At 38.6% G+C, this 13517-nt stretch overlaps 1 protein-coding gene across 10 annotated transcripts; it reads right to left on the reverse strand.

The window, feature by feature from the left end:
• Window positions 1-2128: 2128 nt before the first annotated feature.
• LOC120073367 (BTB/POZ domain-containing protein At3g05675) lies at window positions 2129-13316 on the reverse strand. 10 transcript variants are annotated; one of them, XM_039026182.1, is made up of 4 exons: window positions 4807-6011; window positions 4624-4729; window positions 4033-4108; window positions 2129-3769 (listed from the first exon to the last, which is right to left on the reverse strand). In XM_039026182.1, exons 3-4 carry the CDS (start codon window positions 4042-4044, stop codon window positions 2471-2473), a joined length of 1311 nt encoding a protein of 436 aa, XP_038882110.1. In that variant the 5' UTR covers window positions 4045-4108; window positions 4624-4729; window positions 4807-6011; the 3' UTR covers window positions 2129-2470. The 10 variants fall into 10 exon arrangements, with proteins under 10 accessions (XP_038882110.1, XP_038882104.1, XP_038882108.1 ...); XM_039026176.1 differs by having other exon boundaries at window positions 2129-3796; window positions 4807-6010; XM_039026180.1 differs by lacking the exons at window positions 4624-4729; window positions 4807-6011 and adding an exon at window positions 13155-13316.
• Between the last annotated feature and the right edge of the window lie 201 nt (window positions 13317-13517).

A 13517-nucleotide genomic window follows, 5' to 3' on the forward strand; every position in this document is an offset into this window, starting at 1 on the left:
AAATAAAGTCTGAGCGAAGACTACATTAAGACATTCACTAATTTGTATCTATTGTTGAACTGAACTTTGAATCATACACCTAAAATCTTTGGAATTAAGTATGGATTAATTAATTGGAGCATCTAAAAAGAAAGCATAATAACCAATGAGTGAAACTAATGAATAATATATTAAGTTGGAGATCGAGAGAAGCTGGGCATAACTTATCTAGTTTAAGTATTCACTTTTGACCAAGAGATCAGACGTTCAAATCCAAACTAAAATAAAATGAGGAGCTGGAGCAAGTCCTACAAAACTATACATATACACGCATAATCTAAATTAATGGCAGCAACCCAACTTTAATGAAAAAACTTACCTCTTGATCTATTTGAATTGTATAAATAAATAAAAAAATTCTACTAATATTACCGCAGCTCGGTTCAGTTTTTACAGCAGCTCGGTTCGACTCGTTTGCACCCATACTACTGAATAGAAAAGTAAGCAAGTAATTGTCAAAAAAAAAAAAAAGAAAGAAAATGTCCACTCTCTTTCTAAGATCACATAGTAATTTTCTTCATGCCTAGTCAATAACTTATATATATCATCTTTTTGTGTTCAACCTTACATGTTAGAATCATCTAACCCTTTGGTACTAAATGAGTTTGATTTCTCTCCCCTTCATGTGGGGCTCATTCTAAAATCTAAACAATCACCCTATTTATTTTATATCCATCTATTACCCTTCTTATCTTCATCTCCATCTCAAAGAAGACTTTCTTCCCCTCTTCACCAAATTTCTTCTAAAACCCATAAAAATTGACCAACAAGACAACAATATATCAAGTGGTATTACTTTTAGTGAGCTGTTTACTTTTCTCTCTTCTTTCTTTGTGGGTCAAAAACCATGGCCATGGAATCCCACTCTTTACTCTGTCATTTTATAAGTAAATAACCAAAAACCACGTAAGTTTGAGGTCCTATTAATTTTAACACTCGTATAAGTTTGAGAGCTCAATTTTATCATTACAAATTTGAAGATATAATTGTAACTATCACCATGCTTTAGGGGTGTTTTTGCAATTTGCCAAAAAAAACAAAACCCCCATCTTATTACCTTTAGTTTTGAGTTTTTGGTTTTAAAAAATTAAGCCTACAAACACCTCTTCTATCTCTAAGTTTCTTGTTTTGTTATCTACTTTCTACCAATGTTTTTTAAAACAAAACCAAAATTTGAAAACTGCCCCATTTGATAACTATTTGGTTTTTGGTTTTTGTTTTTTTTTTAAAAAAAAAAAAAAATTAAGCCTATGAACACTACTTCCACATCCAAATTTCTTCCTTTGTATTCTATTTTTTATCGATAGTTAACCAAGCCAAAATTTGAAAACTAAAAAAAATAGCTTTTAAAAACTTGTTTTTGTTTTTAGAATTTGGTTAAGAATTCAACCATTGTATTAAAAAAATATACAAATCACAATAAGAAAATGGGAAGAAATAGGCTTTAACTTTCAAAAAGTAAAAACGAAATAGCTACAAACGAGGCCAAAATTAGTCTTTCAAAAACTTGTTTTTGTTTTTAAATTTTGACTAAGAATTCGACTTTTGTACTTGAGAAAGATGCAAACCATCGTAAGAAAATGAGAGAATATAGACCTAATTTTTTTTTTCAATAAAAGAAATATTTCATTGATAGGTGAAAATAGACTTAATTTCCAAAAACTAAAAAGCAAAAAAACGAAATGGTTACCAAATGGAGTCAAAGAAATTCACCAAGAAAAAAGGAAAAATAAACTTTCATTTGTACCCTAAATGATTTACCATGTTTTCCTCATAGGCTCCCTTTTTTTCTTTTTCATGGAACTAACCCTCCTCTACTGTAGGGTTATATTTCTAGCATTCTATTGCTGTCTCCAAAGCTTACTGAAACACGAGAGTTCGGAATTCCTCCACAACTCAGTAAATCCATATTCAATCTCGTTCCATTTATAAGACACCTCCCTGCTCATCTTGTTTTAATAAAATCTAAACAAGTAATTTGTCATAGCTAGAGCAGTTGAACCAACTCTAATACAGGAGTTCCCAGCAGTTCAAAAGCATTTGATTTCATATGGAACATTCCTAATCATTAGAAACTGAGATCAAAGGATCAGCCATTACCCAACAGAATTGCCGGCCAAACTACAATATAGAATTGCACCTTCCAGTGAGAGCTACATTATAAATACACTTTGATATCAGTGGCTATATGAAGCTAGCTGACTTCTTCACTACCACTTTTTCCCTCTTTTTTCCTTTTTCTCCCTTTTTTTCAATTTGACAAATGCACAATGCCTCCAACTTACTATTTGCAACAGCTAAGACTAAAATTTTACAATAAAACAAAAGGAGAGTCTAACCCAGAAACCTCCACAAAATAATGCTTCCAACCCATGCTCTAACAACTGTGGGTAGAAGGATGATTCACAATATAATTACAGACCATTCGAGTTCAAGCCGAGGGCTGGAAGCTTGCCGCTGTTGTACCAGGGTTATCCCCCACCAGGGATAGCCTCCTCTTCGCCACTTTCGACCTGCGACACCACACTTCAAATGCCTCTGTTAGATCAGGATAACGAATAACATGTTGATTCTGTAACCATTCGGTTATAATCTCTGCTTGCTCCCCTGATGGTAATGCAAGGATGATCGAAACAAATGCCGACTCTAGCAACTCCCAAATATCACTGTCAATTTTATGTTTCAAATCGTCAACACCCTTGTTAGCAAGACTATCGATCAAGGATTTGGTTGTCCTTACAAAAGGAAGCCAAACCTTAACCATGTGAAGCCGTTTTGGCATTGGGAGAATCACTGAGCCATGTTTAATTGCCTCTAAAACCTTTGCTACCACTTCAATAATCCCTATCCTTGTATCAATAACTTCTGATGCTACACTCGCTTGCTCAACAACCCTGACAATCTTATCTGATGCATCAATCCAATTAGAGACGAACTCCTTCATAGTTTCTAACCTTTTCAAAATTCGACACGTCCAAGCTAAATCTGTCAAACAAAAAATGAAAACTTGCATGTTCCTTGCCTTCCCATCCGAGTGTAAAGGATCAAGTACAATGTCTATAACATTGTTAAAAGTTTGTAATAGACTCTTCACACATTCATTTATCTCCAATTTTATTTCAGCATCAGCCATCAATAGTGGAGCATCATCATCTTCAGTTAGCATGTACTCGAGTTGTTCCTGGGCAGAAGGCTTGATATCATTTATGTTAGAAAAGGGGGATGATGTAGCCAATCGAAGAGCAGAAAGAAATATTTGTCTAACAAGAGATGAATTGACTGGTTGAAGACGAGCAAGAATTGGCTCAACTTCTGATCCCATATGAGGTATAACCTTCAAAATTTCCTCTTCCTCATCCTCCTCCCATGGTACTGCTTCCAAGTAATTCACACAAGCACTAATAATATTTTTGCACTCAAGCTCGAAAGCCACACGGAGGATGCCAAGAACAGTTCGAACATCATTCCATAAGTCATCAGTTGGGATATCCTTAATGACATAGAGAAGACGCAGAAGATTTACATGGTAATCAAAGGTTGATTCTAGACAAAAGACATCAACACAGTTTCGCGAGTCGAGAATCTGGCATGTTGGCCAATTCTCTGAAAGACGATCAGCAAAATACTTGCTCTGTTCAGTTAGGATATGGGAGTGACAATATAACCATTCATCTCGACCATCTTTTGTTCTAAGCCTCACAACAACATCACTGGTCAATCGGTCACCAACCTGGCAGCATGATCTAGCTTTATTACTCTGCAGGAGAGAGGAGTTACAGTAAAGAAAACGTGCAATTAAAGGAAAACCATATCTTAGAAGCTAAACTGCAATCAATTGTTTGAAGGATGTGAATCAAGGGGAAGTTGCACGGGGAAGCCAAGTGTCATATGGTGTTCAATCATGGGAATGTCAACATGGCTCTTATAAATGAAGTGAATAATTGAAGACAGATCCCGAGTATAACAATTAACTGCTGTGTATATATAACTTACAGAGTTGTCCATGAAATCATTAAATGCTAATGAGCATGCATTTCATGCATCCTTCGGTGTTCTGTTTAACAAGGGCCTACATTAAACAGAAAGACAAAAATTGCCGGTCATTCAAAACAGAAAATCAAGACTTTCACCAACCTGGAGAAGTTTCCATTTTATACACAGCACGTTAGGAGCAATGAAGAAAAAAGAGAATCCAAAGAACAAAAATCCATTTTTTCTTCAGGATGTGAGAGTGCAGATGAAATTTATCATTTCATGGCTGGAATCAGTTTTATTGATGAAAATTGAAATTTCCATTGTTGAAAAGAAGTTTTCTGCAGATGTGGTGTGGTAGGATAAAATTTAAATCATGGTAGTTTTGGTGCATGCTAAAATATACAAACAAAAATAATTGACAAGAAAGAGAACGATCATTTTCTAGTACTTATTTTTCAAGAAAGACAATGGTTTTATTGATATTTGAAAAGTTATAAATTAAAGACTCCATTAGATGTGAATCTATAAGTTCCCAAAGCAATGAACGCGGCATCTAAAGCATAAACATAATTTGAATAATAATAACAAGAAAACTCTCCAACAAGATACCATCTCATAAAACGAGCAATTGCAAAAATCTTTGGAAAGAGCAGACCAAGAAGCCACATGGAACTTTATCATATGAAATCTTTCCTCCCGATGTAAATTTTTGTTCCTGAAACATAATTCATTCCTTTTAAACCAAATATCCCAACCCACGCATTTAACAATGTTGATCCATGGAACTCTTACTTTTCCTCTTCGGCAGTGACCAAGATATTGATAAAACCCAGCTTGGCCTTCATATCATCAACAATCCTTGGCAAAGCTGGAGAAGATATCTACATGCTACATCTTTGTGGGCAAGTGGGCATGTAGGTGAGATAAATGAGCTTTACTTTGGTCTATCTCAACCTTATTTCAATCAGTCATGATCTTGGGAACGTTATCTATAACTATGATAGGGTTATAAAAAAAACAAACTCATCACTGGTTCCTTTTGACTTATTTTTAATTCAGTATAGGTTTTTTATCCATATTGCTTCACATTTTCCATGAGACAACTCTAAATCCATCTTCTACACTACTTGTGGATATAGCTGGCTTTTTCTTGCTTCTTCAAGTTACTAGGTTGCCCCTAACATACGTGCAGTAAATTCTTGTCAGCCCTAAATGGGAAAATTGATGGGGCTAAGCATCTTCCATAGAGGGGACTCGAGTATTTTTATGCTAGAGGTCACGAGAAATTTGAAAAGAGCACTAAGATTAATTTAACAGGTGATTGGAACCCACAACTTCATTATTGAATCAGAGGACCATCGGCTAGGATTTAAAGTAAGAGAAAGATACACGCTAATGTAAGTTCTGAACTTGAAGGCCCCATCGCCTTTTCTTTTTTTCTTTTCCTTCTTTTCTTTTTCTTTTTTTTTTTGTTTTTGTTTTTTTTTTGGGAAACGGAAACCCCTATCACCATTGTTAGAATAACAAAAAAGGTGAATGACCAGTTAGGAACCTAGAATGGAGACACTAACTTTGTTATAATATGAATGGATGAGGATAACTTAATGTGCCTTTATGAAAGGGACATTCACAAGATGTAGTAATAACTGCCACCAATCATAGAACCACCCAACTATCCTTAAACAACCTAAGGAGTGAAAATACTATTCTGCCATGTACACTGAAAAATAGACGAGCTGCTTGTTACAAAGGTTTAGTTCAAGGCTCTATACAGGCCCTATCTCATTCCAAAAGAAAGAACGGACGTCCAGCCCATCCTATTTTAGAAGAAAAAGGACAGGGGCCTCCAAATATGTATTGACTATCAAATCCTGAACCAAGGTACACTCCACAACCCTTTCCGAAAATTTAGACTTTGTATGATTATTTCATCAAGTTAGATATAAGATCTAGTTACCAAAATCATCAAAGTGAGAAAAGTAGAAGAGGATGATATTGTAGATCCTTCAAATTCCTCACCATGCCTTATCGAAGAGGTGTTCCAGGAGGACCTCAACAGATTCTGCCTTGAAAATATCATGATCGAGAATCCCACTCTTAGGTACATCAAAATCACTTATGAATAATATAAGTTGATGTGAACATGGATAAATGCTCTTTCACTCAAAAGCACATTAGCTTCCATGATCAAGCCACCAACAAGATGTAAGGCCTCAAATAACATACACCTATAAAAGAAGGGGAAAAAAGGGAAATGTCAAAACATCCAATGAGGATCAAGGAAAGAATGTGGGAGAAAAAATGGAGGGGACCACGAGTGTGTATGGGAGAAAAGAGGGAGGGGACCACGAAGTTGTTACAAAAAGGTAGGGGGGTCAGACTGAAGGGGCAGGAAAGGATTTTGCTAAAAGTGAGTGAACTTTTAGGTAGGAGAGAAGGCCAGCTCTTTCTAAGGTGCTGGAAATTTTCCTTCTTGTGTTTTCTTCTTTTGGGGAAGAAGGGGAGGTCATTTTGAGAGGAGAGTTTTGCTCTATTTTGGGGAAGGGTCAGAGAGATTGTCGAAGGCTTGTAAGGAAGGGATATTGTCGAAGAACTCATACATAAATAAGAACAAGGAAAGAGAAGTGCATTATCGATCCATCTTCTTCTTGTCTCTGTTTTTCTTTTTCTTTGGTTTTGTTCTGTTTGTTGCTCTGTTATTGGGCTTGCAGGAAAGAAGACCTTACAAGTGGTATCAAAGCCTGCTTCATCCTGGGGCGTACACGAGCGATGGCTCAGAAACAAGTAGAAGAAGGGCTTGAAAAAAATGAGAATGAGGTATCGGAGATGAAAGAGATGCTGCTGGGTTTATGCAAGAACATCAAGAAGTTAACAGAGAAGATGAGAGAAAGCAATGCGGCTCAAAAGCCTAAGGAATCGGGCGCTTCTGATGGGAGGAAGATGAAAATGAAAGGAAAAACTGACGAATCAGAGTCGACCCCCAGCAATGGAGGAGGGGGATCCAATAAAAGCAAGTACAAGAGGCTGGAAATACCCGTTTTTGCTGGTGAGAACCCTAAATCCTGGATGTACAGGGCAGAGCATTACTTCGAGATCCACGAACTATCTGATCAAGAGAAGGTCAAGGTTGCTGTCATCAGTTTTGGGCCGGAGGAAGTGGACTGGTTTCGATGGAGCCACAACTAGAGACCTATTAGAACATGGGAGGAACTAAAAAAGAGGATGTTCGAGTACTATAGACCTACTGAAGATGGGAGTTTAGGCACGAGATTGTTGAGAATAAAGCAAGAAGAGACTTATGCAGAGTATGTGAAGAAATTTGTCACATATTCAGCAACCCTACCCGACCTGGTTGAAGAAGTTCTCCGAGACGCATTTGTAACTGGGCTGGAACCAACCTTGAGGGCCGAAGTGATTAGCAGAAAACCAACCACACTGGAGGAATGTATGTATGAAGCCCAACTAGTGAGTGAGCCCTGAAGATAGCATTAGCAGACCTCGGAGTTGTTGGGTCGTGCAAGAAGGAAGGCCCAGGCAAAGAAAATCTGACTCTGAAGAGCGTGGAGACACAAGGAACGAAAAGGATTACCCTACTAGTGAAGAACAACTTTGTGAAGAATGAGCCATGCATGAAAAGACTGTCGGACAGTGAGTTTCGCGAACGGTTGGATAAGGGACTATGCTTTCGTTGTAATGAGAAATACAGCCCAAGCCATTGGTGCAAGCTGAAAGAGAACCGGGAACTGATGTTATTCATCACCAATGATAACGAAGAACTTGATCTAGAATAGGAGGGAAAAGGGGAACCGCCGGAAGAAGAAGAAACAGAGGAAACGGCCAAAATTGCTTTGAGATCGATATATGGCCTATCAGCCAGGGGGACGATGAAGCTAAGAGGGAAAATGAAGGGAGAAGAGGTACTAGTGCTGATTGACTGTGGAGCCACACACAATTTTGTGCATAAAAGGTTAGGGAACGGACTAAAAATACCAATGAATAAGAAGAACTTCTCTGTCGTCATTGGAAATGGGGATGCTATAAAAGGGAAAGGGATCTGCAAGGCGATTAATCTTGAACTACCCAACCTCAATGTGAAGGCCGATTTTCTTGCGATTGATTTAGGACAAACGGACGTGGTTCTAGGGATGCCTTGGTTATGTACAACGGGATTCATGGGAGTACATTGGCCATCTTTAACTATGTCATTTATGGCAGGGAATTCGCAAGTCATTTTGAAGGGTGATCCATCCCTAACCAAGGCAGAGGTTTCCCTCAAGACTCTCACAACATCATGGGAAGAGGATGACCAAGGCTTCTTGGTAGAGTTTCAAAACTATGAGTATGACAGTGATGAAAAGAAGGAAGGGAAAGAGGAGCTCGAAGAGGCAGAAGAACTTCCACTTATGATCAGAGCTCTAATCGAAGAAAATCAAGACATATTTGAGGAGATAAAGGCTTTACCACCTAAAAGGGCTGTAGACCATCGCATTTTGACAAGCACGGATCAGAAACCAATCAATGTAAGACCATATAAGTATGGCCACTGCCAGAAGGAAGAAATTGAGAAGTTGGTGGAGGAAATGTTGAAGGCAGGGATCATCCGGCCAAGTCATAGCCCCTATTCCAACCCAGTCCTACTAGTGAAGAAGAAAGATGGGGGATGGAGGATGGAGGTTTTGTGTGGATTAGAGGAAATTAAATCAAACAATAGCGGCTGACAAGTTTCCTATACCGGTCATTAAAGAGCTGTTGGATGAATTACATGGGTCAACAGTCTACTCTAAGTTAGATTTGAGGTCAAGGTACCACCAAATCAGGATGAATGAGAAGGACATTGAGAAAACAGCTTTCCGAACGCATGAAGGCCACTATGAATTTCTTGTCATGCCGTTTGGACTCACAAATGCACCAGGCACTTTTCAATCATTGATGAACCAGGTTTTTCGTCCTTTCCTACGTAAATTTGTACTTGTTTTCTTTGATGACATATTGGTGTACAGCCCTGACTTATCAACACATGAAACACACTTGGGAGTGGTCTTCAATGTGCTTCGTGATCACAAGCTGTATGCAAACCAGAAAAAATGCACCTTCTGTCAGGTGAGAATACAATATTTGGGCCACTGGATATCAGCGAATGGAGTAGAAGTTGATGGGAAGGTTAGAGTTATGAGGGAGTGGCCACAACCTCAGAATGTGTCCGAGTTAAGAGGATTTTTGGGGCTCACGGGGTACTATCGACGCTTTGTGCAAGGGTATGGGAATATAGCAGGCTCTCTTACCAAACTTCTCCAGAAAACTGCATTTAAATGGAGTGAAGAAGCCAATCAGGCCTTTATGAATCTGAAGCAAGCCATGGTCACGGCCCCTGTACTAGCTCTCCCAGACTTCTCAAAAGGATTTGTGATTGAAACGGATGCATCAAGAACTGGTTTAGGGATTGTTCTTTCCCAAGACTCGAAACATATAGCCTACTTCAGTCAGAAATTATCAGCAAGGGCCCAAGGGAAGTCGATTTATGAAAAAGAACTGATGGCAGTAGTGCTAGCAGTAGAAAAATGGAGACTATCTCTTGGGAAGCAAGTTCACCGTGATTTCAGACTAGAAGGCTTTGAAATTTTTTATAGAACAGCGAGAAGTACAACCCCAATTCCAACGGTGGTTAACCAAACTGCTTGGTTATAATTTTGAGATTCTATATCAACCGGGGTTGCAAAATAAAGCTGCAGATGCCCTGTCAAGAGTGAGAGAACAAGGGGAATTGTGTACACTATCAGCACCTACTGTTATAGATATTGAAGTTGTTTTGAAAGAAGTAGAGGAAGATGAGGAATTACAGAAAATCATCACCATTTTGAAGGAAGATTCAAAAGGAATGCCGAGATATAAATGACAACATGACCGTTTAACCTACAAAGACAGGTTAGTACTATAAAAAACATCGAGTTTAATCCCTGCACTGCTGCAAACATTCCATGATTCAGTGTTAGGGGGACACTCGGGGTTCTTGAGAATGTACAAAAGAATGAGTGGAGAGCTATACTGGCAAGGAATGAAGACTGATGTAAAGAAATACGTGGAGGGATGCGAAATATGCCAAAGGAACAAGTTTGAGACCCTCACACCAGCAGGCTTACTTCAACCCCTCCCGATTCCAAACATGATATTGGAAGATTGGAGCATGGATACTTCGTGGAAGGATTACCAAAGGCAGAAGGATATGATGCTATAATGGTGGTGGTAGACCGATTGAGTAAGTATGCTCACTCCACCCCTCTCAAACACCCCTTTTCAGCAAAACAAGTTGTTGAGATATTCATTAAGGAAGTAGTAAAACACCATGGAGTACCCGTGTCCATTCTAACCGATCGAGACAAAATTTTTGTGAGCAATTTTTGAAAGGAGATGTTCACAATGATGGGGACAAAACTTAAAAGAAGTACATCATTCCATCCACAAACTGACGGACAAACAGAGATGCTTGGAGACTTATTTGCGCTGTTTTTGTAATGAGCAACCGAAGAAGTGGAATAAATGGATAGCTTGGGCAGAATTATGGTACAACACAACCTTTCATATTTCCATTAAAGCCACCCCCTTCCAGGGGGTTTATGGGAGACCACCACCACCCTTAATAAGCTATGGGGACAGGAGAACATTCAATAATACTGTGGAACAATAGTTACAAGAGAGGGACTTAGCACTCAATGCCTTGAAGGAAAATTTGGCTATAGCCCAGAATAGAATGAAAAAGAAAGTCGATAAACATAGGAGAGAATTGAAATTCGAGGTGGGAGAAGAAGTATACTTGAAACTGAGACCGTACCGACAGAAGACATTGGCTAAAAAAAGAAGCAAAAAGCTAGCACCGAGGTTCTATGGGCCTTATAAAATAATTGATCGAGTGGGAGAGGTAGATTACAGGTTGAGTTTGCCACCAGAAGCTGAAATACATAATGTCTTCCATATTTCTCAACTCAAGAAGAAGCTCGGACAAGGTCAGCAGATCCAACAACACCCTTCCAGGTTGACTGGAGAGTTTGAACTACAGACTGCACCTGAGACTGTTCTGGGGGTAAGATGGAATGGAGACATGGCAACACACGAGTGGTTGGTCAAATGGAAGGGGATGTCCGAAAATGAAGCAACCTGGGAAGATGTGCGTGTACTAAATCAGCAAATTCCCTCATTTCAACCTTGAGGACAAGGTTCATTTTGAGAAGGGGGTATTGTAAGGCCTCAAATAATATACACCTATAAAAGAAGGGGTAAAAAGGGAAATGTCAAAACATCCAATGAGGATCAAGGAAAGAATGTGGGAGAAAAGATGGAGGGGACTACGAGTGTGTATGGGAGAAAAGAGGGAGGGGACCACGAAGTTGTTACAAAAAGGCAAGGGGGTCAGACTAAAGGGGCAGGAAAGGATTTTGCTAAAAGTGAGTGAACTTTTAGGTAGGAGAGAAGGCCAGCTCTCTTTAAGGTGCTGGGAATTTTCCTTGTTGTGTTTTCTTCTTTTGGGGAAGCAGGGGAGGTCATTTTGAGAGGAGAGTTTTGCTCTATTTTGGGGAAGGGTCAAAGAGATTGTTGAAGGCTTGTAAGGAAGGGATATTGTCGAAGAACTCATACATAAATAAGAACAAGGAAAGAGAAGTGCATTATCGATCCATCTTCTTCTTGTCTCTGTTTTTCTTTTTCTTTGGTTTTGTTCTGTTTGTTGCTCTGTTATTGGGCTTGCAGGAAAGAAGACCTTACACAAGACTAGGTTCTAGAATGGCTACTAAAAAGTTGGCCCTACTGAGAAAATAACTAGACGAGTTCTTTGCTGTAGGGATTGTGGTCAGGCAATTTAAGAAAGAAAAACAAGGTGCTGGTTCCTAAATGGCATGGAAGTTTTCTTTGGAAGATGATAGTCTACGACACAAGGTTATTGTGAGTAAAAAATAAAAATACCAAAATTTTGAAGGGTTGGTTCACTCTCAGACTCTCAGTTCGACCTGGCAAAGTAAAGTTGGACTTAGAAGTGTAAAAGGTGCCCTTTGGACTTTGTTTCTGGCTGCTAGGTTGAAGCGCGTGCCTGAAAACATCAAAGCAGGTCCTCAACCTTAAAGTTATCATCCTCATCCATTTATATTATAACAAATCAAAAAGACTATGCTTTGGAATTGATCAGACACCAAATATTAGCTTCTAGAAAACATCAAAGCAGGTCATCAACCTCCATTGACTAAATTTCTAACTTCCTAATTGGCTAATTCTACCAACCACTTGTCACTGTAAAATGAATTCAGTGGCTAATTGTTGGAATGAAGAGGTTGGCTCATGCAATTTTCACCAAGGAAACGGATAAAAGGACGGAGTTTCTGAATGAACTTGTCTTCCTATTCCGGGTAGCTAGATTGGATGCCCAATTTGCAGGAAGATAGGATATGGACTTTGATGCATCCTTTCAACTAAATCAATGATCTAAAATTGTTAACTTCGTGTGCAGTCATTGCTTCGTAATCAATATGTTATCAAAAAGAGGAATCTGCATTTCTATTTGCTACTAAATTGATGCTACCTTTCTAACAATAGGAGAGAAGAGTTGAACCGTCACTTCCTTAGGTGCAAGCCAACTTAAGTGTGCTGGTTGAACTTAAAGGAGGAGAGTTCAATAATCTCTGTTAAGGCTTAAGGACTTGTTTTGAATGAAAATTTATATCTGCAATGGTAGAGGTGCTGAAGTAGATTCTACATCTTCCAACATTTTCTTTTCCAAAATTATCCTACTATTTTCAAACTAAATAGCACAGAATAATCCAACACCCACGAATCAAAAGGACCAAGTAAATGGAGATCAACACAACTGCTATAACATAGCAAAACAAAAACAACAAGGAGACGACACAAAATAGAAACAACAAGTATATGAATACTCGATGAACTAATCTCTCACAGCAATGCACCATTTCACAACATAATTGACAACAACATCCAGTTAACAAGCATTAAACGAATAAAACTCCTAGTTCATGATTCGATAACAGAGCCAATGGATTGAAGAGAAAAACAAGGAACACCAAAGCAACACGAAGAACAGTGAGAAAACTGAAGTTGGATCTAATCAAACTGAAGAAACAAGGAATTGGATATGAGTTTACCATTGATGAGAAGCAAACAGAGAGATTGATGAAGGAGAAGAGAGCTCCGATTTAGAGTTCAAAGAACGGAACGGAAACTAGAAGGCTCTCTCTCTCGGCGCTCAGCCGATCAGCTTTGTCTGAGTTGTGGGCCACGCCGGTGACGTGGTTCTCAATGGAAAAGGGTCCTCTCATTTCGTGTAAATTTCGAAAAATATGTTGATAAAAACCTAAATAAAAATAAATTTGGTCCTTGATTTGAAAAAAATTAGAGTTGTTCCTATAGTTTTGAAAAATTATAATTGTCTTTTTTTTAAGTATAATAATTGAGATTCAACCTTTGAATTCTAGAGATGGAGTTCATGCTAATACACCGTTTATATG

Source organism: Benincasa hispida, chromosome 3 (assembly GCF_009727055.1).
Source record: "Benincasa hispida cultivar B227 chromosome 3, ASM972705v1, whole genome shotgun sequence".
NCBI lineage: Eukaryota > Viridiplantae > Streptophyta > Magnoliopsida > Cucurbitales > Cucurbitaceae > Benincasa > Benincasa hispida.